A 26,634-nucleotide genomic window follows, 5' to 3' on the forward strand; every position below is an offset into this window, starting at 1 on the left:
TGGCTCGAACCATAGGTACCGACATCACACGCTACTCGCGCCTTATCACTCGGCGCGTCGTGTGCCCGTTTCGGCTGACGCACCAACGTGCCATGGCGAGCAGATGGCCGGCCCACCCTGACCTGCGTCGCTCTGGGGTAGTTTGTCTGGTGCGCTCCACCGCTGGCTCCGTCGACTAAGATGTGCGATTGCAGGACGGGCATGAAGTGCCTCCCCGCCAGCAAGCTGCCCGCGGCCCACGGCGCCGTGCTGCACGACTGGCACGCCGAGATCCTCGCTCTCCGCGCCTTCAACCGCTTCCTGGTCGACGAGTGTGCCGCTCTCGCGTCGTCGGGCGCCCGTGCGTCGGATTTCGTGATGCGTCGTGATGCAGCCGAGATATCTCGGACTGTGCCGCAGCCCTTCGCTCTCCACACCGACGTGGAGATCCACATGTACTGCTCCGAGGCGCCATGCGGGGACGCCAGCATGGAGCTAACCATGGACGCCCAGCAGGACCCCACGCCCTGGTCATTGCCCGTAAATCCGACGTCTGCCGCGTCGGAAGAGATGAGAGGGAGAGGTTATTTCTCGGAGCTCGGCATCGTTCGCCGCAAGCCTGGTGCGTCCAAGCCGTTTGTCGTGTCCTATATCTTGTTAATCCCGCCTGCATATCAGCTCGCCCCGATGCTCCCCCAACGCTGAGTAAATCCTGCACCGACAAGATTGCGTTGAAGCAATGCACCTCTCTCCTTAACGCTCCAGCTGCCCTTCTCCTAGACCCGCGGACCGCCTACCTTCACACTCTCATTCTGCCCGAATCCCAGCACGTGCCAGCTGCCACTACACGTGCCTTCGGCTCTTCAGGACGAATGGCTCCGCTGGTCTCTGGGGGAACCGGAACGTGGCCACATGGCTACTCTTTTCGGCCCTTTGAGGTGCAGACTGTCTCGCAAGAGTTTGAGTGGTCAAGAAGAAGTGCTTTGCCGGAGCAGAAGCTTGTCCCTTGTAACCTGAGCGCCCTGTACACTCCTCTGCACCGGGAGGTCATCATCAACGGCGCACTCCAAGGGAGGAAGCAAGGTGACATCAAAGGAGCAAGCGCGGTCTCGCGGCGAGCAATGTGGAGTGCTATAGCTGATATCGGCAAGCGCCTAGGTCGCGACGCCATCCCGGAAGTCACGGATTTGTTGGGTCTACTTGCGGCTAGTAGAGACTATGCCGCTGTTAAGAGAATCCCTTTATTGCTAGAGCGTAAGCGGGCGAAAGACCTTGCAAAGGCAGACGCGTTGCACGGATGGGCCAACAACGTAGGTGACGATAGCTTCAACATAGATTGAGACATTTGACTATAGACTTCGTCCATCTGGCAAACTTGCGTCAAGAGCTGGAATATCAATATATATTACGCATCTTTGTAAGTGCGCAGACGCCATTCATAAGTCTTCGTAGTAGCCGTTTCCTTCGTCAATCCGAACTAGCGTAGTGCTGGTAGAGGTTGTGGTTACAAAATTGCGGGGAAAACCTTCGTGAATTACCCGATTGGGAAATGCTGGTACCGTTCTCGGTTGGGGATGTTCCTTCAAGAACCCCATGGTATTTGGCAAGCAAATTGAATGATGCGGAAGCACCTTGGCCAACCTGAGAGAGAGTGGCCGGTCAGCTCGGCGCCGGGTGGCCCGCGTTTGGTGTTTACACGCTCCCGTCACTTCGCCCTCCTTCCCGTTGTGTCAACCCATTTTTTCTGCCGAAGTTCCCCCCGTCTCCCACAGCTGAACGCGTTCTGCTAAAACCGCGGCCGTGTTTCTTCGTCAACCCTTTCCTTCTTCCACCAGACAAATCGTCACCCTCCGCACACCAGCGACAACTCCGAAACCAAAACCCACCACAATGCACTTCATCCAGAAGCTCGACGTCGCCATCATGGTCGGCATCGCCATATTCCTCATAGTCGCCCTCCTCGCGTAAGCAACTCAGCAGTCTCCATACCTCACACCCGCCGAAGCCACCTACTAACACAACCTTACAGCCTCGTCTTGCCGGCCGAGCGCTCCGCCCGCATCCTCAAGTTCCTCGAGACGCTGCCTTCGGCGGCGCGCTCAATCTGCTCCTCCGCCGCCCGCTCCGCCGCCCGCTACGCCTGGGTCTTCTTCTTCTGCCCGCTCTTCTTTCTCATTCTTTGGTGCCTCGTCCACATGCTGTCCTACCTTTGGGACACTGCCACGGAATACCTCATGTACACGGAAGAGGAGCGCCTGTACGTAACTCCTCTCAAAGCTCGACAGCCCACCCTCGCTCCATTGCTCCCTCCCTCTTCCACACCCCAACCCAGAACGATCCAAACTGACATGATGCTTCTCATCACTACAGCTTCCGCTGGCACTGCCGCACCAACAACGAAGCAGAGCGCCGCCGCGCCCGCGAAGAGGAATACCACAACGAACAAATGGATCTCTTGCGGAAGCAGCAAGAGCAAGAGCAACAGCAGAAACAACAGCAGAAACAACAGCAGAAACAACAGGAGAAGCAGCAGGAGAAACATCAGAAGCAAGAGCAGGAGCAGCAGAAGAAGCACGCCGCCACCGCATCACCCGGCACCCCACCCGCGCCTCAGCACTCGACGAAGTCGACTGCAGATGGCGATCACACCGCCACCTCTCCCCAGGGGAAAAGGAATCCCACTTTCCCTGTTGATAAGAGCGTCTGGCCTCCTGTCCACAAGAACTGGGCGTGGCTGGAAGACGAAGCCCGTCGCAGGTACCCCAACTCATGCTTTCACTATGACTTCGTCCGCATGCACGATGGACGGGTCGAGAAGATCCCTCGGCCGTGGACATACCAGCCCGATCTGTCGGCTTGGAGACGTGACATGTTTCGTGTTCATCGGCGGCGCTGAGGAGGAGTATTGTCGCCGTGGGTCTTCGTTCGTTCCTGAGGCGGAACGGCATTGAACAACTTTCTGTCATCATCATCGACTTTACCAAGGAGGAGGAGACGAGGATGTACTCCCCTTTCGATAAGATCTACACTCCGCGTGTACGACGTCCCGCATCAGGAGACTAACCGGCGAACCACATCCATCCGGGCAAGCACATATCACACTTCCACGAGACGAGCGCAGCATCACCATCTTCTCATCAGATGAACATACGGGCTGTTCTAGAGCCCAGGACTGATTCACTGCCGCCTTACTTGCTGCCTGATTGGCGACATGAAAAGCTCATTGCCCTTTGTTTTCTTATTTTCTTTTCCACAGCGGGCTTATTCCGGCGCGACCCTCTCCTACGATGATACCATCCAGATCCTCTTCCCGCCACCGATCCAACTCCAGAAGGACATACCTACGCCGGAGCTTCCTTGATCATTAGCCTCCACCTTACCCAATCTCACACGACAAGAAAGTCGGCCATCCTCTTCGAGAGGCTCTCCCGGCTTCGCATACCGCGTGTTCCATCGAAACGTTTAACCAGCAATCCCTCTCTCCCTCGGAGTAAAGGGCTCTCCTGGTCTTTTGCTCAAAATGAGCCATGGACGTCGTGCGTTCGTATCCTTACATTTCCACGAAAATGCATCTCGGTCGGCCATCCCCATCGAGGGGCACTCCCAACCATTGCTGCTCATGTACAACGAGCCATGGAATTTCAGCAGGAATCTCCATTGAGCTCGCGCCTACCATTCAGACACGACGAATTGGATTCTGTGGGGGTCTGGGGTATCTATCCTTGGATAATAACTTTGGTTTTCATGGTCCAGCTTGGATAGCGTCTTTCCCCTTTCATTTTTTGGTAGTTGTTTTTTACAGTGTCGAGGTTAACTTTGAGGGGCACGTCATAGAGTAGCAGGTCTTCGACCCCCTCTGAGGTAACGGAGTGCTTCGCCTTTGCCCTTCTGCAGCTTTCTCACGAACTCCTCTCCGGTACAACTACCCATGAATATCACAATGATCAGTGTCAGTCATGTTTTGGATGAGTTTGGAGTTTGTCTGTGATTTCTCGCAATTTTCTATACAGACTTCTTCATCATCATTGTCGTCGTCGCCGTTGTCATCATCATCGTCATTATCACCATCGTCGTCGTCGTCGTCGTCGTCGTCGTCGCCATCGCCATCGCCATCGCCGTCTTCTTCCTCCCCTTCCCCAGGCTGCTCCGTTCGAAGCCCGACGCCGTCAAGCTCTCCCACCTGGCGACCAGAGCGGACAGGAAGAAGCTGGACGGCGGCGACAGCGACCAGGCGGCGGTCGTCTGCAGCTCTTTAGCCTGACGATAGTTTGTGTCCAGGCTCACCATTGACAGCTCGAGGTTCTCAAAAAGGCGTTCCGTCGGTTGAAGGGAGAGCTGCGTTGGAGTGCATGTAGTCTTGTAGCAGTGTCCCATTACGAGGGGATAAGTTGCTCTGGATCTTGAGGGATTGCAGGGAATTCAGCAGGGCGTACATTGACGACCTGACGATCCTCGACAGAACCCTGGAGGAACACCTTGACCACTTAGATAAAGTGTTCCGCAAGATGGATGAGTTCGGGATAACGCTGAACCCAAAGAAGAGCTTTGTCGGATACGGAAGGAAGTTCGAACGGAAAGGGCAGCAGCTTTGCAGGCACTTCTAGCGAATAAGTAGTCATATTGAGAAATGGTCCATCTGTTGTAGGAAAGCACCCAGTGGGTGATTGGTGTGATTATCCAGCTATGGATGTTTACGCCTGCGTCCTACATCTGCGCTAATTTCCGCTCTGGCTCTGGCTCTTTAAGCTCTCCCTATCGACATCCGACCCTATAAACGACACATAGTCTTCCTTGCGCATGATGCGCGCTACATATTTTCGGGGTTTAATGACGCAAAGTAAACACCACGAGATAGGAAGTAGCATAGACAATACAGAAAATAGACGTCTTGAACGGAATCCCTGGACATTGAAGGCACATGTATGCAGTCGTTGCAAGCTCACTGGGTGTTTGCCAAGCTCGCGCGGAGCGTTGGATGTTTGTTTGGCGGAGTGAGACAGGAGACGCGGTAAAGGGGAAGGGGCGTGGTGTTGCAAGCCGGCGTCTTGGCGCCGGAAGCATGAAAGAGGCAGCAGCGGGAAGGCCGCCAATCAGCGGGGTCCGGGCAGTCGCGCCCTCTCACTTCTCACTTTGCGGCCACAGCCATCACGCGGCCAGCTCGCATGCCGCAGCGCGCAGAGCAGAGGCGCCGCCGGCTGCAGGGCCAGAAGCACGGCGGCGGACAGACGAGGGGCGCTTCTTTTTCCTAGGTATTGGTATTGGTATTGGCTGCCGCTAGAGGGAAAAAAAGAAAGAAAAATTGCCCTGGACCCCCGGCTTGCGGCCTGTGCTTCGGCTGCCGGGCGTTGACGTCGTTCGTCGATCCGCTCCCGCGGGCCAACCTTTTTCGCTTTCTTTTGCTCTGTTCTTTTTTCTTTTTCCCCTCTGCTTTTTTTTTTCTCTTGTCTTGCCGTCGCCCGCCGCCCCTCCCTTGTCTCTGGTCCCCGTCTCTTAAAGTCTGCACGTTTCCGGCCAGCCGCCGCGCGCCGTGTTCTCTCACAATGGCGTCGCGACTCTCTGGCAACCAAGCGCCCGCCTTCTTCTCGCAGAATCCTGCCGCCTACTACTCGCAATACGTGACCATGGACCCTGCCGCTGCCGCCGTCCAGCCGCAACAGATGCCGTCCCAGGCCCAGGCCCAGGTCCAGGCCCAAGCCCAAGCCCAGCACCAGCACCAGCGCCAGCACCAGCAGCAGCAGCAGCACCAGCATCAGCAGCAACAACACGCCCAAGCCTTGCACCACCAGCAACAGCCACTGCCCCAGCCGCGGCCAGCACAGCCACAGCCGCCTCACCACCAGATTGCTGATCAGCAGCAGCCGCAACAGCAGCAGCAACTCCCTGTCTCTGCCGCCGCAACCCCGGAGCCCGTCAAGCGCAAGCGTGGCCGTCCGCGCCTCAACCTCACCGAAGAGGAGCGCGCCGAACGCGCGAAGCAGCAGCAGGCGGCCTGGCGCAAGGAGTACAAGCGCCGCCGCATGGAAAAGGAGGCCCAGACCAAGGCTCGCCACGAGCACGGGGACGTGCAGCAGCCACAGCAGCAGCCGCAGTCCCATCTCCAGCAGCAGCCGCAGCAGCAGCAGCACCCCAATGCCATGTACCAGCGCCAGCCCGGCAGTGCAGGCACCCAGAGTCCCTTTTTCTCGCCGTCGGCGGCCGCATCTGCTTCCGGTGAGCCTTTCATCCACAGCTTCAACGGCCTGAGCAGTGCCAACGGTGGCTTCTCATCGCATCACCAGCAGCAGCAGCAACAGCACCTCGGTGGACCCGGTAACGGCATGGCCGTCGGCAGCAGCTCCACCTCCAGCTCCTTCTCCCAGCCGCAGCAACATCTCCGCCCCCAACTCCAGCAGCAGCAGCAGCAATCTGCCAACGGCACGTCGTCCGAGTCGCTGCCTCAGTGGCAGGACATCGACATCAACCTCCCCGTCACCGGTGACTTGGTCGTGCGCACAGAGACGGCCGAGTTCTCGTGGCGCGGAAAGGTACCCGGGAGGTTGAAGGTGGTGTTTATTCCAGACGAAGAGGCTGCCGCCGCCCTAGCGGCGGCCGGTGGCGCGAGCGATGGGAATGGCGGCGTCGCAAACGGAGCAGGCGCAGGTGTAGGGCGGCCGAGCCCGTCGAGTTGGAGGAGCGTGAACAGTTCAGAGTGAAGAAAGAGGAAGAGGAGTTGGGGTCCAGCCCGGGCGACTGAACAGAACAGCCTCCGAGCGGATTTCAACCAACATTTGTCTCCAGAATACCTACAAGGCACCGAAAGCGCGAGGTGACGACAAGCCAAAGATGCGCGCTCGCTTATTTCGGGACGAGCGAAGTACGGGACAGGCCTCCGTCTGGGCGACACGCGTGAATGGGCAGCGCCCGGCGGCTGCAGGGGCCGGAGGAGTCACCGGATGGCGGCGTTTCGAAACATCGTCACCCAAACGCAGGGGGCCTTTTTGGCGCTTGCCCGCTCCACTCCTCATTTTGCTACGCGCCCCACGACAAGCAATGATGGACCTCGTTTACGGAGTACAGTCTCCACTTCCCTTGTCTCCCCCCGCTTGCGAGCCGAACTTTTTGCTCTCTCGCATGGACCACCCCCGCTTGCATCATATCCAGGCCCCAAACATATCCTATCAAACAGCGCGGACATTGCTTATCCTCGCTACTCGTATATTGCGGCTCGGCAACCAGCTACCTACCCAGCAGAACCCCGGCAGGTCTTTGGCGAAAGCGCAACGGCCAGATGGAGACCGACCCAAACACGATGCCGACGAATCCTTCGTCATGCGAACGCAAACGGCTTTTTGCGCACGTAACGGACGAAAAGGAAAGGGAGAAGAGGAAAAAAACAAGGGAAAACTTCCATTTCATCTTGTCTCTATTTTCCTCCGGCGGCAGACGGGAGCATCGCTTATCACCACACCCTTTCCTCTCTCTCTCGCGCGCGCTTCCATGCGTTGCGTTTTGCGTTCCAGACCCCCCCTTCTTCTTCTTCTTCCTACATGACCTTTTTTTTCTCGCTACACAAGTACGCCCCTCTGCAGCAGGAAGCGAACCGAGGCTTTTTAGGGTACATGAACAGGGGGAAAGCAGAACAGAAGCAGAGCAGCCAATCACGATCGTCCTTTCTTATCCGAAGACGACGGCCGATTTTGGCTTTTTCTTCGCTTTGCTTTTTCTTTGCCTCTTTCTCTCTCTCCTTCCCCGTGGGAGCACCCCTCCAGCCAGGCGCGCGCGCGCGTGTAAATAGCTGTCTTGTGTGTGTGTGTGTGTGTAGCGAGCAGAAGGGGGGGGGGGGGGGGGGAACCGTTCATGCACGAAGCCGCCGGCTCGTCGTACGGAAGAGAAAGAGAAAGAGAGAGAGAGCGTCTTTACTTTTCCTCTTCCCCCTTCTCTCCCCTTGTCACATCGCTACATGCTGCAGGCGAACTCGGATACATTTGAATGCAGCAGATCTGAAGGGGAGTAGTCGGAGAGGTTGAGGAAGCGGAAGCGAAGTGGAACTAAACGAGGCGAAACGAGCTCGGAAGAGATCTTGTGGCGTTCGTTCGTTCGTTCGTTCGTTCGTGTTCGTTTTTTTTTTCCTCCGTAGCGGCGCAGATATGATTGACGACGGGTTAGGGCTGGGGGAAGCGCGGGGGGGTGGGATGGTGCGGGGGCGGAGATGAAGGGAGGGAGGGAGATGGGGAGAGGGGGGTCCCGTGGCGATAGGGATTGTAGTACCTACCTACGCATGCATGCAATATGTAGAGCGGAATTATGGCCGGCCGCACCCTTTTTTTTTTTTGGTACAGCACCTCGTGATAGTATATCGATCGGATACCTACCTACCGGAAAATATGGTGTCGAGACCATTCGCTATCGTCTCCTGGCCCTTTTTGATTCTTCTCCTCCCCCCTTTTTTTATTCGTTCCCGTGATGGGCGGGGGGAGAGGGGCAAAGAAAGACAGACAGAAAGACAGACAGACAAGAGGCGCGGGAGAAGACGAGAAGAAACGAGAATGACGGGGAACGAGATAACGGGAAGACGCGGAAATGGCAGGTTCCGCCTAGGTACATACATAAGCCGTGCAGGTGTGTGGTGGTTGGTGGTGGTGGTGGATATGAATTGCGTGTGTGCAACGGCGCCATGGTATCAGATAGAGTGGTTTTTGTGTTTGTTTCTCGGTAAACTAACGTCCATCCGTCGCTGGCTTCCGTTTATTGTGAATGCTTGCTTACTTGCATGCATACAAGCGCCACCGCTGTCCCCCCCACATCAATCCTTGGATATTCGTGGGTCTTGCCGATGCGCGCGGGCACAGGGCGGGAGGTGAAATTGGCGCGGGGGGGCGGGTGGGCGTGCATGTCGGAACTGGTGGTTGTTCTGGTTGGAGGGGGCAAAAGGACGACGATGAGCTTATGTTTTGGTAATCATGACTTTCATTTGTGTGCCATTTTTTTGCCTTTCTATACGCTGGAAACAAGAGATGATTCGATGAACGCGCGCACAGATAGCGTAGTTTGTGAACCTGCCACACATACTCTCTTTCTTCGTCCTTCAGACCTCCCCTTTCTTTCCCCTTTCCCTCCCCCCTTTCTGTCGTGATACGCTTGCGTTAATGTAGAAAAAGAATGTGATAAACAAGAAATTCGATGACCAAGAAAAGAAAGAAAGGTATAAAATTCCAAAAAAGTAATTATCGTACAAGTGAAAGAATGGTAGGGCAAATGCCCCTTTGAAGCAAGCGGATCGAAACGACAGCAGTACGTGGCAGCAGCGGTAGCAGTTGGTAGGAGGCCGAAAAAGAAAGAGGACTTTGGAAGAGGCGTTCATGTATCGGACCGGACGGTTTGTTTGTAATACCGCAACCATCATGAGGCAAGGGAGATGGGAATCGACACCGCAAGCGCCACGCTCGCTCTAAGCACACAAAGACACTTAAGAGAGGGGAAATAAGCACCTCATTGGGGTCACTTGAAAGAGAAAGGTGAAGTGTGCATGTGTGTGATATAGATGTTTGCCATTCAACTTTGGCGTTTCGTTTACCAAGAGAACGCCTCCTCGAAGAAGTCGACGTTCCACCTGGTCTGGCGGTTGCGGGCGGCGCGGCGGACGTCGTCGGCGAGGGAGCCGGTGCCGCAGACGCTGATGCCGCAGGCGCCGACGCCCTCCATCATCTCCTGGTCGACGAGGGCCTGGATGTTGGGCTTGCCGGGGAACATCTGCACGCTCGACGACGGCGAGTGGATCTCCTTGGTCGAGCGCGGTCGCGTGACGAACAGCAGGATCTTGAGTACGTCGCGGCGGTTGGGCATCGACAGGATCTCCGTCATCCACGGCCGGATCCACTCGAGGTGCTCGGGCGACTGGATCACCCAGACCAACGTGACGCGGCGGGTGGCGGCGGTGCGCTTGTCGTAGGCGTCGACGAGGTGGCGGACGTGCGGGACTTGGTGCGTGATGCCGATGCCGGCGGCGAAGAGCATGACGGTGCCGTACGAGGACAGGTCCTGGTGGCCGTAGGGACCCTCGACGAGAGCCGAGGTGGTGAGCTTACCCGAGGGGCACTGCTCGACCTTCTTGTAGAGGGTGTCGGTGAAACCGGTGCGGCGGCGGACGAGAAGGCTCATGGTGGTCTTGCCGAGGCCAGACAGGTCAAGGCGCTCGAGGGACATGCCCTTCTCCTCACTCCAAGCCTCCTGCTCCTCACTCCAGGAAAGGGAAAAGGGGTGCGAGGTCCACCAGCCAATCGAGGGCATGTACAGGTAGACGTGCTGGCCGGTCTTGAACTTCCAGGGGCGAGCGATCTGGAGGTTGATGCGGAGACAGTCGCCGGGAAGGGACTCGATCTCGGCCTTGGTGCCGCCGTTTCCAATGTTGCGGTAGATGACCCAGAAGAGGCGAGCGAAGCGCTCGAAGACCCAGAGAGCGAGGACGGCCTTGACGATACCGAACTGGTAGAGCTCACCGGACTGGCAGTGGATCCAGACACCGGCGAGACCAAGCGCGGCAAGCAGGACGTGGAAGTGAAGGAAGATCTCGTAGAAGGCGTGGCGGACGGGACCGGCGGCCTGGAACATGATGACCACGAAGCACAGAGTGCCCTGTCTTGGGATTAGTCAAGTAAGCGGTTGTGGGGAGGGGAGCAAAGCGGACTCACAATAGTACCCCACAGGATGAACTGGCTGTGGCCCATGGCTCCGGCGACAGCAGCCCAACCACCCTTCTGGACCTTGGGGATCATCCAGGCAAGGGTGTGGGCAACGGCCTGGAGGATGACAATGCGGCCGACCCAGCGGTGGACCAGGTTGAAGGTGTCGAAGGAGATGCCAGTGATCTTGATGAGCGGGTTGTTGCGTCCGGCAAGGAGGAAGAGCGGGAGCATGTTCATGACACACAGGACACCGGTACGGTTGCGGAGCTCGGAAGCGGCGCCGGAGTCGCTCCAGTCAATGAAGATGACGGAGAAGGCGACGTTCATGCCGAAGTAGCCCACCAGGTAGATGGTCTGGAGACGGCTGGGCAGGGTGCCGATGTTGATGGCAGACGACAGCTTGTACTCACGGTGGTGGCGGGTGCGGAGCAGCGGGGAGTCGAACAGGTAGCACTTGAAGCGGGCATACCACCAGTTGGGCTCAGCAAAGTAGCGCTGGTGGGGGTTATTCAAGCAAGCAATGCCGCGCACGTAGCGCGTGAAGGTGATGCCAATGAGGTAGGTCATCAGCGCGGCGGTACAGGCAAGCCAGGTCCATCCGAGCCAGTAGGAGACGTTGATGTTTTCCTTGATGGCCTCCATCAGGGCGGCGAGCTCGGAAGGGCTCTTGCTCTCCTCGGCGGCGGCGCGGGCGACCATGGTGGACAAAAGGAGGGGGAGCAGCGATGCGGAAGGCATGGCTGTGGTGTTTCGTTTTGTTTATCGTTTGGAGCGAATGTGCGACGTCACTGGCCAGCAATGACAGTCAAGAGGGAGTGTATGAACCAGGCTCGCTCGCGAGCGGTTGAGGGCGGCGGGTCTTTCAGGTGCTTGGGGTGGCCAGGGCGAAGATGACGGAGTGCAAGTGCTGTTGCGAGGGGGCCTGGAGGTGTTGTATTGCGAGCAACGGCGCTAAGAATTCCGGCAGGGCTGGGCGCAATCCGCGAGGATCAGGCTCCAAGACAAGAAAGAAGGGCCGCGGGCCTGGTGGAGAAGAAACGCACGACTGGCGGCGAGGAAAAGAAGAGTGAGTGCCGAAGGAGAGGACGGTGCTGGGGGCGGCCAAGGAAATACCGTGGGAAGGGAAGCCCAGAAGAGGGTGGAGGCGGGCACTTAAGGAGCGCGGGTTTAGAGTTGATTGAGTGGCGGCGGAGAATTGGCAGCGCCTTTTGCACGGCGCGTCGTGGGTCTGCCTGGTCGGGCCCCCTGGACAGCCGGGGCGGATCGGCGGGTGCAAGGCGCTGGACAGGCCTGCGCGCGCCGATTTGCTGAAACGCTCTCTCGCTGCCGCCCACGCCCACGGAGATCGCAGCGCCGCCCGTTTCAGCGCCCGCAGCCAGCATGACGCGCGTTGCCGCACCCAACCCTCACTCGCTCTGCCCGGCCACCGCCTAGAGCCACCTCTCTCCGACGACACGCCTAGCCCTCTCGTGCCTGCAGCAGCGCCGCCTCTGCTGCAGCCGTCACCAGGCCATCACACGCCCGCCCCGCCTTACTTCGCTCCATTCCGCATGACGGCTGTGCGCTGGGGGAGCTCCCACCTCCGCTCCGCCCACGCACGCCGCAGCCGCAGCCGTAGCCGCAGGAGCGTGCGCGCTGTTTAGAGTGGGTTTGGAGCGCCGTGTTTGGCTGCAGTCCCGTCCTGGGCTGAGAGCAATCTAGCCAGCCGAGGCCTCATTTCCCCCGCTGAAGACGCTGGCCGGCCAGTCCTCGCGCGGCTAATAACCCAGACGCAGCAGGGTGGAGCCTGACTCATGCGCCGAAAACACTACCTCCGCCGTCAACAACGTCCCGCCGCCGTCGCTCCAGCACTCCACGTCTCAACCACGGTTCACGCGTCCGCACCCCAGGTCTCGCCATGGCAGACTTTTCGCCGGTGTTCGTTCCCCCCGAGGTCGCCCGAGTCGCCAGCCAGCCGCCAGGAAGGCCGTTGCGCCGTGGCGCCCACAACGTTTCATGCGCCGTCATTTGCTCCCATTTGTCTTTCCCGAAGCGGAAGAAAACTGTCTCATACCCCAACCCTCCTCGATCGCCCTCCGTGCGACCGCGCCGGAATACGGGGACCCTCCCTATTGCCATCTGCATGCCGACGCCGCCCCTCGGCCCACGCCGGCTGCTGTTCGCTAGCCTAGATGAAGCTGCTGTCCCTAGTCCAGGTCCGCATGTCGTACCTGGCCGCCGGGCCTGTGTAGCCGCGATTAGAAGCATCTACAACCATCCCTCTGGCCGGCTCCCCGCCACGTGAGCTCTGCCGCTTGCTGCAACCGGCGTGCTGCATGGGCGGCGCTGCAGCGGCGGCCAGGGAAGAGGCTGCAACGCCACGCTGTCGCTCCACCCCAGGAACCGCCAGCCATGACTGCAAGGGTGCGCGAATGAAGAGGCGACGGTAACCAAGTCCCCGTCACGGGCGCCAAGGGGCCCAAACGGCTTAGGAATCTGGCACGGAATTCGCCCGTTACCCAGGCGTAGGATGCGCGACCAATCGGCAACGGGGCATTTCTCGTGTTGGACGCGGCCTTCTCGAACGACGGCGGCGGGCACGTCATCGCGTCTATTCTTTCAGTAAATTAGGCCTGCAAGGCTGTGTCAAAACACAGCGTGACACCTCGCGTGTGAGTTTGCCGGCACTTTCGAACACGGTGCACTTCACGTCTTATGCCCGCTCGCTTGCAAATCTGTTTACGGCCTTTAAAGTTATGCACGCCGTCAAATCCTGCCCTCTCCCGCGTCGGGTCAGCGCCGATGCCCAGGCACCGGCTCCGGCTCCTCAACACCCAGGGACTGCCGCGAGGAGACATATCAGCCTATCGCGCCCACTTCACAAACGACCTGTGCATCAGACACTAGCACACCGCGTTTGATGCTCTTTACTGCTTCAGTCTCGGCCTTAATCCATCTCCGAGCGGAGCTCGGCAGTAACGGTGTTCGGCAGATACGCGCCCACCGCCCAACATGTAGCCCACTGCCAAGTTTCGAACCCGCAAGGCTTAGTTTCGGATCGGCGTCAAAACCATATATTCGTCTCCTTCCCAGCGTGGCCGAAAGGTGTCGCTAATGTCTGGCCACAGCCTCAAACGCTCCCGGCTCGGCTCGTCACTTCAACCCTGACAATGCAAGATAGCAAGCTCCGCAGTGCACTGCCGCCGATGCTCTCGTCAATTGCTGCTGTGCCACTCGAAGAAGCACAAGGCCATGATATCGAGCCCATGGAAGTTCTCAGACAGAGTTTGTAGTGAAAGCCCCCACTTTGCCGATAGACGCATCCCGGCAGTCGTCCCTATTGTACCTCAGTTGCGTATCAGCCTGCAACGCCTCAACTCCGACGTACGAACTTGGGCAAACGGTGGGTTCCATCAGCTACAACAAACCCTCTCCAAACAATGACGACGACTGCACTGTTCTGTGCGTAGTATTGGAAACCCCCCGAAGCAGAAGGGAAGCCGAGAGGTGACGACGCCACTCGAAGCAAGTGTGCCAGACTTGCTATACTACACGCATTGATTGAGAAGCTGTTACACTTGTCCGAGTGACTGCCGCTTTCTCGCCGCAGTTTGCTTTTGCTGCGTCGTTGAATGGATCGAAGATAGCCATGCCGTGCGACCCGGCTATCTACACTAAGCAGCAGCACCTCATTTCATTTCCCGCCGCAGCTGCATGCACTGCACTTTCGACCTGGAAGGGCTGTTCTGGACCCACAGAACTCTAATCTACATTAACTCAGGCTGACTATCTGACAACCCATACAGGCCGACTACTGCAAGGCTGCTCTACCCAGCTGCAGAAGCGTTGACCGCCACAAACAACAACAAAGCATAATCCCACGTCCAACCTCGGTGCAACCACAACTTATATTAGTTCCAATCACGCCGACATGGACAACACCGAACCAGGCCCTTGCAGGCTACACACGCTCCCACCCATGGACCCAAATCCTACGGCAAACCCTTGGGAAGTCGGGCCAAGATGACGGCAAATCTCATGCGTGCAGAGCGCACTATACAGGATCCATGCCTAGGGACTTTCTATTTATTCCCGCTTGGCGGGGGCGGGCCGTTTGCCGATCCGTGCCACCCGACTCTGATTGCCTGATCCGGGCACGTCAGAAAGGGGCGGGCATGAGTGATGGGCAAAACGGGCCGACGATCACCTAATATGCGCGTGCCCTTTCCGCTGCGTGCGTGCGTGCGTGTGTGTTGGGCTCGTTGCTGGCTCTTGCTTTGCTGCTTTGCCTTTATCGCGAGGCGGTGCAAGGCTATGCAAGGGGAGCACGGGCCCGTCGTTGTACTGCCACATACATCATGCTCCTCCTCCTCCTCTTTCGACTATTGCATCTGTGCAGTAACAAGCTTCGTTTCTTTCCTATTCGCTTGTCCCCTCCTCTTTTGAGTAGGTAATAAGGGTGAACCGCTATTGCTGCATTGCATATTTGTTCATCTGCTCTAGCGGCCCCCCTGCCTCCCTCCCTCCATGCCTCCATCCCCGGGCCCGAGCATGGCGCAGCAGCACGTGGAAAGTTAGTTCCTCTGGGCGTAGGTAGTTCGCGCAGGGTCCCGGCCCGGTGTCATTGACAAGTATGTTTTCTTGGGAGACAGATCCCGATCTCCCGGTCATAGCGCGGTCCGAGATGGATGGTTGGCTTGGGCTTTCTTTCTCTTTGGTGCGGGGGCCTTCCGTCCTTGTCGTGGCAACCTCGTACATCCTCTTGTTTTTTTTTTTTTTTCCTTGCCTCGTAAACAATCTCGATGGGCAGCCGTTCTCCCTCTCCGCGTTGGCTACTGGCCATTTAGTCTCTCACAAGAAACACACCGTGAACGGGGCTTTTCTGGTGCGCGCTTGCGTCACCCTTGTCCACGTATGCGCCATACGTATGCTCGTTCCCCTCCTCCCCTTCGTCGCTTGGGAAAAATCCAGACCCTCTCTCCACTGGCTCCCCGACATTCCTCGCTCCTCGGCTCTTTAAGGTGTCAAGCTTGTGCCGATCCAAAAAAAATAAAATAAAAAGTTCCAGTCACGACGTGAGGAAAAATAAAGCGTGCAAACCGGTTCACCGCTACAAACGCGCGCAGTTTGTTTTTTCCAACAAATGCTGAAACACTGGAGCTGAGAGGGAGAGTCGTTGCAAGAATTTCCAAAAGTGACGTTGGGATGTGGGCAAGCTGTTCTTATCGTTTGATTGTACCACCACCAACTGCTGTTGCTGCAAGGGGAGAGAGAGGGAGAAACATCTTCCCTCTTTCTCGAAAGTGTTCCCTTCCTTCCGTGCGCGAACCGGAGGGGAGGGAAAAAAAATGATCATCTGGGCGTTTTTTCGACACCACACGCTTCTAGAATGGTCTCCCCGTCATGCTTGGCTCCAGGGGGTCTAGAACAAGTAGAACGAAGGATTGATGCCTGCGACTAGACCGTTTGGTTGTTTCTTTGCCCTTGCTTTCCGAACAACAACAACCACACCGAGAACGTGCAAGGAAAAAACGATGACGCGTCTTGGCAGATCGTACGATTGCCACGTGCTGTTTTCCCCGGACTTCGTAGGGTGTGGTTGGTGGGGTTTGACTTTCTTTCTTTCCCTTTTCTCCCTCTTTTTGCCCTTTTTTTGGTTTGAGAGGAGGTTGGGCGGATGATCACCCTTCACACACTCACTCTGCGAGTGCCACACTCTCCCTTCCTTTCGGTTTGAGGTGGTGTTTCGGATTGCTGTTGTGTTGTGGGACTGTTTGCCCTTTTGTGTGAACGAGGACGCGAGGTCAGGCGGCTGTGTTTTTCTCGGCGAGGAATGGGTGGCTGGGGGGCTGGAGCGTTTCGGTGGCGCAAACTTGCGGTGGACCGTAGGCTGGACGGGGCGTCTGGGGTAGTGCTCGAGCTGTTCACGTGTTGGCGCTTCACTCTATGCTCATCATAGAGCAAGAGCGGCCAAGCGGAACCAAGCTCTTCAAAGACAGACGTGCACAATCAGCCGCTCTCATGCTCTTTATATATGTAAGAAGCGTGGCCGGCTTCTAATTAAGATTAGTATAAAGACGAGAGCCTCTAGTGCATGGGACGCACCGATATATAGGTTAGATAGTGTCTGACGGGAGTATTGTGATAGCCGTTCTTGGTGTTGAGCATATAAAGCATCAACGCGAGCCAGTATGACATTGAACATGCTGCTGAGCCATACTTTCTCACTGTCGTTCGCACCATCTTCCTCCTCTTCCTCGCTACTCCGCGCATCGCCGTTAGCAACTTTTGCCCACAACATCCCCATCGATAGTGTCCACAAGGACGACCACGATTGTCATGTGCCGGAAGACGGCTACAAGACTGGTGATAATCAGGAAACCCCCAGAATGCACCTCGCCCCTAGTCCGTTTGAGAAGATGCACCCGGCGTACGTGCCAAAGCTCTCACGACGGCGGCATACAAAATGCCCGCACCCACTCCCCCACGAATCCGATGACTATCGCCAGGACACATCTCTTCCACTTCCGCACGAGGACGTCGTCACGCCAGCTGCAAGTCCCGTTTTCTGAGACTCCTCTGGTACTGGATCCACACGGTCGCCGATCAACCTGCTCAGCTGCGTCTGGTACCAGATGCGTCTTCCCTGGCCTGCAGAAGACTTTCAGGTCGAATTGCGAGATGTATTGGCTCGCGGTCACGAGCTTGAGGTTCATTTTATCCGTTGCAGAAGTCGTCTGCAGGTAGTAATGCTGGGCGATGAAGGTTGCCGCGTGGTGATCGGTTGAAGGAGTAAGCGCTCCTGCTCGGCCCGGCGTGCATCATGTGCTTTGCTTTCCTTGGGACCCATACGATCCCTGCTACCTCCAACTCGGTAGGCCAGTATCGTGTTTCGGCAGGCTTCAGAACACGAGATAGGAGGCCCAACCATCAGCCCCCCAGTTCCCACAGGCATCGAGAAAGTAAAAAATGCAACCAACGCCATGCATGCTCTTCGGTCTGGTCATCTAGAGGGGCCCTCTCCCCCTCCCGCTCCTCCTCCTCCACTCCCTCCATGCGCCGGAACAGTCGTAGTCTGCCAGCCATGAGCACCACCACCACCACCATCAGCACCACCAGCCGTCTGCCCCATCCCCATCCCCTGCTGCTGCGGCGGCTGCAGCGACGGCAGCGGCAACGACACCCCCAGCCCAACCCACCCCACGAACAGCCTTCCCCGCACCTCGGCCGCCGTCGGCCACCGCCACCTCAACCCCTCCCACACCCCCTCGACGGGATTCCCACCACCACCACCACCACCACCACCATTTCCGACCTGCACCGCCACACCACCCCTCGCCCCCGTCGTCCCCGCCGTCCTCCTCGTCCCCCCACCACCACCACCATCATCAACCCCCCCAGCGACGGTTCTGGTCGAAGTTGACGGCCTCCCAACCCTCCCCTTATTCCTCCGATACGCCGCCTCGCCTTGGGTGCGGCGGGCGCGCAGCCAGCGCTTGGCCGTGGCGAGCGAGATGTCGTGGTCGGCGGCGACGTCCTGCAGGCGCTTGCGCGTGTGCTTGCGGTGGTCGTAGGCGTCGAAGAAGCGGGTGCGGCGGATGGTGTCGGCGTGGTGTTTGGTGGGGGTGTGGTTGTTGTTTTTATTGGGAGGGGTTGTGGGGGGATCATGGGGAGGGGGGTGAGGGGGAGGAGTGGTGGGGGCTTGGTGTTGAGGGGGATGGGGTTGGGGATGGGAGGGGGGTTGGGAGGGGGGTTGAGAGGAGGGTTGAGGTTGAGGGGGAGTGGTGGTGGTGGTGGGGGCTTGGTGGTGGTGATAGTGCTCCATGGTGGCTTGTTGTTGTTGTTGGCGGCGGCGGGTGTTGGCGGCCATTCTTTTTTTCTCTTTTTCTTTTTTCTCTTTCGGGAACTGAGGTGTGAGATCCACCGGTCGGTCGGTCGGGTTCCGTTGATGATGGTTCGGATTTGGTGTTGCTGGATGCCGAAGACGTAGCGAGACGGGAGAGATGGATTGGGTGTCGTTTGTTTATGATGGCGCAGAAATTGCCGGTCGCATGGACTTCATTGGTCGACAGTGGTCGACAGGGCTGCGGCCGTGCGTTCGAGGCTTTGGTGTTGGTCGACTCCTCCGGTCAGGGCCAAGGCACCGCAGGAACCGGAGCCGCGTGCCAGTGGAGATGATTCGCGGTGCTGCTCGGGGTTCGGATAAGATTCGACGACGCGACGTTGAAGTGCCCCAAGCGGCATGACATCATTGCCGAACCCGAGCCTCTGGCAACCATCTTCTGCATGCGTTGCATCTCGCGTTTCGGCCAAGTGACAAAGAAGTCGGTCGAGACTGCGAGGCTGAATGCCTGTTTGAGTCATTGCCACTGGAAGCCGTGGCAGGCGCTTTCCAGCACATGGATCCCGCGGCGGCAGTCGCGATTGACTGACCGGGGTTAAATCTAAGCTGGAGATCCACACACATCACTCCCTTCCCCGCCTTCTCCATCCGCATTCTTGCCTCCCATCAATTACTGACATGACGGACAAAATAAGTGCCCTCTCCTCCATCCATGTCCCGCCGTCGACGCGGCAACCCGCCCAAAGCCCGCCGGCCGTCGCCAGCTTCCCATCCGAGCATCTCGTGATAGGTTGCGGCGTCGCCATTTTCCACGTCGCCTCGGCCCGCGTCGTACTATGCCGCCACAGCCGCGACCGGTACTGGTTTCTGCCCAAAGGCCGTCGAGACGCCGGCGAGGAAACCACCAGGGCAGCCGAACGGGAAGGCTTCGAAGAGGTATGTATGCATATCTACCCACCCATATTCAGCTTTCGACCAGACCAGCCAACCAACCAAATCCCTTCCAGTCCGGCTACCGCAACCGCCTGCTCCCCCTCCCCATCCACCACCGACAACCCCAACCCCACAACGCCCCCGCCACCGCCACCAATCCACCACCTCTTTCATCCCTCTGCGTCACCGAACCCCTCTACACCCAACTCGTCCCCGCCACCCGCCGCACCCAATACCTCCTCTTCTGGTACGCCGCCGAAACCCTCCCGCCCGCCATCGAAGCCGGCATGCCCGCCCCATCCGCGCCGTACGTCGTTCCGCCGAAGGCACCATCATCGTCGACATCCGCGCAGTCAGAAGAGCCGTGTACGGACCATCACCGCCTCATCGACCGCGTGCGCAACGAGCCGCCCGGGCACGAGCCGCGCCGCTGGGAGGGCACCGGCGTCGACGCGGAAGAGTTGCTGTACGAGAGCTTCCTGGTGCCCGTCCAGGAGGCCGGGAAGCGGCTGGGCGGGGGCGTCATGGCCGAGGTGGTGAGGAGGGGGTGGGAGGGGGTGGTGGCGAGGTTGGATGGAGAGGGGAGGGAGGAGTGGGTTGATGATCTGCAGGTGGATGGTTGAGAGGGGTTGGTTGGTCTCGATCGGCCGGCTGTGTTTTGGTGGCGTCTTGAAGGGATGGGATGGGATGGGATGGGATGGAGGAGGGTTTGATCAAGCTCTCGCGCTATTTGAGCTGGGAGCTGTTGGACCGCGCTGGGCTTGTGTGGGTGGTGGGTGTTTGGCTGGCAGGGTGGTGACTGTTGAATGCAATAATAACTTGCTTGGAAGGGGCCAAATTCGACTTCGAAAACTGTGCAGGTTGGTTAATAGCTTCGTGCTGAAAGTGGCTGATCCTACCCCGTGGCAAGCCATGGCCGAATCCGTTGTCCGGACGCAGACGTGAGTCTTGAATGCGGAACAATCGCGTTCTGGATATTGGATCATCATATAAGCACGGTGCCGTCCTCCTCCTCCCCCCCAGTTCTAAACTGTGGTGATCAACGGGGCCACGGCAGGCGACAGAAGAATTGAGCCCAGCCGGCTCTCCAGACCCCCATCGACGACGTTACCGCTTCCCGCCAAAAATCGTTGGATGAAAGCTGTCGTCGGGCTGCTGCTCGTACATGCTCCGATGAAGAGCTGTCACCGGACCATTTGTTCGCCGCCAACTCTCTGAGGCTGACTGTTCCGGCGCATGGGGGGGGGGGGAGTGGAGGAGGAGGAGCGGGAGCGGGAGGGGGAGTGGGCCCCTTTTAGATGACCAGACCGAAGAGCGTGCATGCACGCATGGCGTTGGTTGCGTTTTCTGCTTCCTCGATGCCTGTGCAAAGCAAGCAACAGTTGGACAATTTGTACAACGTTTCTTCTTTTCGTTGTAATTTTTTTTTCAATCCTATAGATGACCAATACACAGTGTAACCCAGGGGTATATCCCAACTAGTCCCGCTCGCCAATGCAATAAGCTGATCCTCCCGAAAAGAAAATAAAATCACCACACAACCAATGTGTGGCTTATGCTGACCTACCCAATACCGCCCACCACCAAGAAATACCAAAAAGTCAGTTAGGGCACCAACACCCCAAAAGACAGAAGAAGAAGAAGAAAAAGAAGAAGAGGAGAAGGATGAAGAGGAAAAGAAAAGAGAGCCCCCCAAAACATCTACAAGAAACTAAGCTCATCCTCGCTATCATCGTCGCCAGCGCCATCCAGGCCAAACGCCGCGCTAAACGTAGTCGTCGTCGTCGTCGTCGTCGCCGCTGTAGTAGTGGGCCGAGCGATCGAGCGGACAACAACACCATCACTCTTCCTCGCCCGTTTGCGCGGTCGAGGCGGACCCCTCACCGGGCTGCTGCTGCTCTGCTGCTGCTGCTGACGAACGATGGGACTGGTGAAGGCCAACTCGTCGGTCTCGTACTCCTCTGAGTCATCTGCGCGCGCGTCGTGCTGGTCGTCGTGCTCGTCGTCGTCGTTGTCAGTATCGTTTCGCAGAGCCCTGAGTGCGGCGGCGGGGGTGCTGGTCGTGACGGGGGTGCTGGGAGGAGGAGGGTGAGCCGTGTCAGCAGAGGCAGCGGCGATCTTTTCGGAGAAAGAAGAAGAAGCGGTAGTAGCCGGGGCGACGGGGGTGTCGTCGCCGAAGCCGAGGACGTCGGGGCTCTGGGCCAAGAGGAGGAGCTGCGACAGGGTGGGGCGGGCCGGGGTGGTGGCCGGCGGCAACGGTCTCTTCTTCATCGGGGTGCTCGAACGGAAGACCTCGTCGGCGGCGGCGGGGCCCAGGGCGCTCATGCGCACGAGCGGCGTGGCCTCGACCCACTCGGAGATGGCGGATTCCCAGCGGTAGCCGACGTGGTACTCGGCGTCCTTGTGGAAGAAGGGGATGTCGTGGCGCGGCATCCGGATGTTTTCCATCTCCTTCTCGATCTCGAGCGTGTATTGGACGTAGCCTGCCGTGTTGCCGACTGCCGAACCTGGTTAGAGAGGGGGAGCTTATGCAGTGCTGCGGGAAAACTTACCGGACGAGTCTTGGGAATGGTCGGCGAACTCGTGGGCGGAATCTAGAGCGAGACGCTTCAGAATCCATGATGAAAACCCAACAGTCTTCCAATCGCTGGACAGGGTCGATCCGGTGAATTTGCCATCGTCGAACGATGACACTCGATAAGACTTCAGGGCCTCAACGATGGACCGCAGGACCAGGAAAACATTCTGTGTCGTCTTTGGATCATACGCCTTTCCGCACGTCTCTGCTACCGAGCAGACGATGGCAGGAAGATTCAGCAACTGATGTCCGGTTATGCCCTCAAGCCGTGCCAGGGCTCTGATGTTGAGTGGGACCGGCGCCACGGCCATGTTTGGAATGCTGCTAAATGTGCAAACTCCAGTGATGATAGCACATGTAAGGATGTTGCTTAACCGCTCGACGGTCGAGCTGGAGCGGGCAATCGGCTTGTCGAGATGTCCTCCGAGGACGTCACAGGTGATGTCTGTAGCAATGCTCTCGAGTGTGTGTTGTATAGCATACTTGCCTTTGCGGCCAAAACTTGCCTCTCTATCCGGCAGGAGGCATATCGCGGCGAAGATGGCTGATAGGGATGAAACAGTAGTGTTCAAGGCGTTCTTTACCCCGATGGTAACGCTGGTTGGTTGCGGACAATCGTCTTCTGAATCAGGAGGGTTCTCATCGGTGTGGGCCAAGTTTCTGCCACACGCAACCAAAAAGAATACATGGGTGAGTTCGCAAGCTTCTGCATGCGCCGGATTCCTTGAGTCGGAGATGTGTTGGATAACTTTACTCCAGATATTCTTGAACTGTGTGGTTGCGGTCCACTCAACGGGTACAATGTTGGAGATTAGCATGCTGCGAATCAAGCGGTAGAAGAATGACCACCCGTCTATTTTCTTCGCCCATGCGTGGGCTGTGACAATGCTACTGAACCGCTGGTCCTCGGAGTAGATGAATGCGTCCTTGGCCGTCTTCGGGGGCGGGAGCGGTTCTGTGGCGAACGCGAATGCCGTCAGGATGTCCTCGGCCTCGTCGTAGGCGAGAGAACCGTGACACAGACGGACGAGGCGTTCTATATGGACAGTGTCCAGCAGTCCCTCGGCAACAGCCTCGGTGACAAGAGCAACTCCGTGAGCACGGGTGACTTCCCTTAGAGGCCGCCAGCCCAAGGCTGATCCCATTTGCTCAAGCTCTTGGTAGACCTCTTCACTGGCATCTACCTTGTTGACGTTTTCATCGTCCTCCCATTGCTGTCGGCCTGCAATGTAGGCGGGGACCTGCCTCAGACAGGTAGACATCAACGAGCGCGAACCGGCCTTTGATGCCCGGCTCCTCTCTGGAGCCCGTGTTGCATGTAGCAGGGTCCGGAAAGCCTGTAGGAAGCGCTCAAGATGCTGCAGCTGCTGCGCGCTTGATCTATTGAGTGAATCGAGATCAAGATCGTGCTTGAGCATCGGGAACCTGCGCTTTTTCGGGGTCTGCAAGAATTGCCTGCCTACAGGTGTCTGTGACGATGCACGTGGAGAGCCGTCGAAATTGGCCTGGCGCGCGATCAGAGGCGTGGGCATGGAGATCTCGCCGGGCTTGCGCGCATGAGGCACTGGGTGGGGTTCGGTCTTGGAGGTGCGGTTGGTATAAAGGCGTTTGGTGCCTTTCTTCTCTGTGGCATGCGGCATCCAGTCTGGATCATCGAAGCTCTTGCGACCGGGTTCTTCGTCTTCCTGCTGCTTGTCGCTGGATGCTGGCTCATCCTTGGACGAAGCGGCCGAGGCAGATGCGGCGCTTGCCTGCAACTGCGGGTAGACGAGCTCTCTCAGAACTCTGATCTGCGCCGTGATCGGGCGAAGCAGCCTGTTGCAACGAGCAGAAGTCCAAGGTGGCTCTCCCGCTGTTGTTGCGGCTAGATAGATGGATACTGTTTAGAGTCAATCGGCCTTCGCAAGCGGGACAGTAGAATCATACTGTTTGAATTGCGTCTAGAATGCGACATAGCGGATGCTAGGCTATGATGTTGAGCTATGATGCTGTTGACGCGGCCGAAATGGATGCTGTCGCGACGTCGGGTTGCGTGGTGTTGACAAACAAAAGCGCGCAGCCGTCGGCCCCGGACTTGCCCGCCGCCCATGCGCCACTCCGGAGCCATCGCGCTAAGCCTAGTCAGGAAACCGGCCAACCTCGAGTGCGCCCACACAGAATAATAATCTAGAAAATGGAACAAATCTTCGAAGATGGCGTCAACCAAGTCAAGCCAACTACGTTTACACAATAACAAGCAGGTATCTGGAACAGAAGCGAACAGCCACCCGACCAAAGCGCCACGCTTTGCCTGGACCACCCCTAACCCTCAACGATGCATTGTAAAAAGACCATAACCGAAATGCACAAAAGGAAATGAAAGATCGGACCTAGTTGTCCTCGTCATCTTCGACATCCTTCACGCCCGGCAGCGTCTCGAATGTCGTCTCTTTCTCGACGTATCCTTTAGCATTGCGCGTCGTGACCTTGTACTTGCCACCCTCCCAGAGGTCTTTGATCGTCAGCTCTCTGGTTCTGCCCAAGCTCTCAATGTCACCAATGCGCTCCAGCGTATCTTCCAGGAACTTGTCGAAGCCGGGGAGATCGCAGATCTCGCGGAATGCTCTTTGCATGGGAACCGAATCTACACCGAGTCAGTTTCCGATGTATGGGAGAGACATAGATTTATATTGGCACGCACCGGCTCTGACCATGGCTTTCGAGTCAATTGTAAAGACGTTGATGTGATCGTAGCTTTGAATGAAGTCTGCGCGCGTCATGATCTCTCTTGCCTTGTGAAGAGGAATCTGAGGGAGTATATGTCCCCTTTCAGGGTCGTAAGTTTTGTCCATTTCCTTCTCTTGGTCGACGAGCGCTTTCGCCAGAACCATAGCCGCCGACTAGGTAGGATATTAGTAGAGCCCAAGTCAAAAAATACAACAGCAAGAGATACTTACGGCATACTTCTGCTGGTCCATGACATCGTCGTCCATGTCCATGCCAAGAATCCAACACTGGTTGAGGAACCACGTCTTCTCTGCCTCGCATATCTTGTCACAGAGAGCCATCATGTCCCTGGATTTGGCGACGCGGCTAAGAAACGAGAGTCGGCCACCAATCTTGTCGTAGATGGACTCCAAGATCTGGTCGTTCGGGGTTTCTCCGTGCCATTTCCACCGGTAGTGCTTCAACGCAGAAAGAGCCTTCTGCTTGTCCAGATCTCTGACCGGGGTGACCTCCATCCTGGTCGCGTACTGCTTGAGACGCTCGTAGACCCAATAGTCATCGCTGTTTAGAATGACAGTGACGAGACTGGCGGCGGCCCATTGTTCGGCACGCTGCTGCAGGAGCTCCAGGAGATCTTTCCCCTCCTCGTCGTCCCGGATGAGATGGACGCTGTTGATGACAAGGATAAGTGGGCGTCCCAACTTGTCTCTGCGCCGGATGGCAACCTTCTCGAGCTTGTTGAAGGCTCTCTCAACATCAAGCAGCGCCGAAGCATCCCGGGGTCCTCGGATGGAAAACAGAGAGCCGATGTTGTCTTCGTGAAACTCAAAATCCAGTGCCTTTCCAAGCCGGATCCGGAAAATTTCCGGGTCAGCGTGGGCTTCGAACATGGCGACGCCATCTCCATCGATTTTGGACATGGCTTCGATCAGCATGGACGTTTTCCCAGTGCCTTTCTCGCCAATGAGCAGGTGGTAACGGCCTTTGTCCTCCCCACGGATGATGGAGTCAAATTTGCCCTGTTCCTCACGAACAATCCAGGAGCCATCCTCTGCCTCCTCGCGGCGAGGGGGCCTGCCCCGAGCAAGGTCCAGGACAGGGTCGCCTGGGTTGAAAGCATTGTCCATTTTTGACAGGACCATGTGCTTGTAATATCTGGTGTAGCTATAGCCCACGAACCTATTCGGGAGTCAACGCATGGTCGCAGCATGAAGAAACACACGGACCACCTACCCTAGTACTGCGACGGAAGCAAAGGTAGTCATGGCACTCTCAAACATTTTAAAGGCAGTCTCGCGGTAGTCATTGGCGCCGTGAGACTGGCCCGACTGCGAGTGCCGCGGGCGCTCACTGCCATCGGGACCAGCCTCGGTCGGGTCGGGCTGGCCGGGCTGTGGCGCAGGCGAGCCTCCTGAAATGAGGCGTCGGGCGTGGAGTTGGAATTGGGGGGCAGCAACAGGCGCCCGCGCCGGTTGCGCGACGGTGTAAGCGGTATGGCGTCGCCTCGCCAGAGTAGATCTGGCTGATCGCTGGAGCCGGGGTAAAGCGGCCTGCAGCGCCCGCGGCCGCAGGGCAGGAGCCGCGTAGCCGTACATTGAGTGCAGACGGGGATGTGATGAAAAAAGTCCGAGAAGAAGCCGGCCAATGAACGAGCCGGCGTGCGAGTAAAAGGAAGGACGGGCAAAGAGAGTGCGAAAGGAACGGGAGGGGAAAGAACGACTGGAGTCAGAAGCAGGAGGCTTGGAAGAGAACGAGTGCGCGGCACGCAGATTAGTGGTTTAGCTCTCCTGGTTTGCGCAAGCTTGGCGGCGCAGAGAGCGACAGTCAGACCGCGCAAAGGCCGTCGTGTCGCGTGCCCTGCGTGGCGCCGAGAAATGCGCGAGCCAGCCAGCGTCGCGTCATCGACTGCGCTGCGACTGGCACCGGACGTTTGGCAGGCAGGCGGAGCGGGCCCG

The 26,634-nt window shown here is 57.8% G+C and overlaps 7 protein-coding genes across 7 annotated transcripts; 4 read left to right on the forward strand and 3 right to left on the reverse strand.

The window, feature by feature from the left end:
* Positions 1–201: 201 nt before the first annotated feature.
* Positions 202–684, forward strand: SLS55_007701 (uncharacterized protein; the record flags this gene model as incomplete). Its single annotated transcript, XM_066779117.1, is given in 2 exon segments — positions 202–206; positions 222–684. 2 exon segments carry the CDS (start codon positions 202–204, stop codon positions 682–684), a joined length of 468 nt encoding a protein of 155 aa, XP_066629921.1.
* Positions 685–2,174: 1,490 nt separating this feature from the next.
* On the forward strand, positions 2,175–2,875 carry SLS55_007702 (uncharacterized protein; the record flags this gene model as incomplete). The annotated part of the gene is made up of 2 exons (XM_066779118.1): positions 2,175–2,179; positions 2,350–2,875. 2 exons carry the CDS (start codon positions 2,175–2,177, stop codon positions 2,873–2,875), a joined length of 531 nt encoding a protein of 176 aa, XP_066629922.1.
* Positions 2,876–3,919: 1,044 nt separating this feature from the next.
* On the forward strand, positions 3,920–4,240 carry SLS55_007703 (uncharacterized protein; the record flags this gene model as incomplete). The annotated part of the gene is made up of 2 exons (XM_066779119.1): positions 3,920–3,926; positions 3,990–4,240. The coding sequence occupies 2 exons, from the start codon at positions 3,920–3,922 to the stop codon at positions 4,238–4,240; spliced, it is 258 nt and encodes an 85-aa protein (XP_066629923.1).
* Positions 4,241–5,519: 1,279 nt separating this feature from the next.
* On the forward strand, positions 5,520–6,671 carry SLS55_007704 (uncharacterized protein; the record flags this gene model as incomplete). The annotated part of the gene is made up of 1 exon (XM_066779120.1): positions 5,520–6,671. The coding sequence occupies one exon, from the start codon at positions 5,520–5,522 to the stop codon at positions 6,669–6,671; it is 1,152 nt and encodes a 383-aa protein (XP_066629924.1).
* Positions 6,672–9,528: 2,857 nt separating this feature from the next.
* Positions 9,529–11,339, reverse strand: SLS55_007705 (uncharacterized protein; the record flags this gene model as incomplete). Its single annotated transcript, XM_066779121.1, has 2 exons — positions 9,529–10,590; positions 10,647–11,339. 2 exons carry the CDS (start codon positions 11,337–11,339, stop codon positions 9,529–9,531), a joined length of 1,755 nt encoding a protein of 584 aa, XP_066629925.1.
* Positions 11,340–20,689: 9,350 nt separating this feature from the next.
* Positions 20,690–23,927, reverse strand: SLS55_007706 (uncharacterized protein; the record flags this gene model as incomplete). Its single annotated transcript, XM_066779122.1, has 4 exons — positions 20,690–20,757; positions 21,273–21,893; positions 21,948–23,788; positions 23,854–23,927. 4 exons carry the CDS (start codon positions 23,925–23,927, stop codon positions 20,690–20,692), a joined length of 2,604 nt encoding a protein of 867 aa, XP_066629926.1.
* A 415-nt stretch (positions 23,928–24,342) lies between these two features.
* SLS55_007707 (uncharacterized protein) lies at positions 24,343–25,959 on the reverse strand (the record flags this gene model as incomplete). Its single annotated transcript, XM_066779123.1, has 4 exons — positions 24,343–24,596; positions 24,654–24,852; positions 24,910–25,858; positions 25,913–25,959. The coding sequence occupies 4 exons, from the start codon at positions 25,957–25,959 to the stop codon at positions 24,343–24,345; spliced, it is 1,449 nt and encodes a 482-aa protein (XP_066629927.1).
* Between the last annotated feature and the right edge of the window lie 675 nt (positions 25,960–26,634).

The sequence above is a fragment of the Diplodia seriata genome (genome assembly GCF_021436955.1).
Source record: "Diplodia seriata strain FDS-637 chromosome Unknown scaffold_8, whole genome shotgun sequence".
In the NCBI taxonomy this organism is placed as follows: domain Eukaryota; kingdom Fungi; phylum Ascomycota; class Dothideomycetes; order Botryosphaeriales; family Botryosphaeriaceae; genus Diplodia; species Diplodia seriata.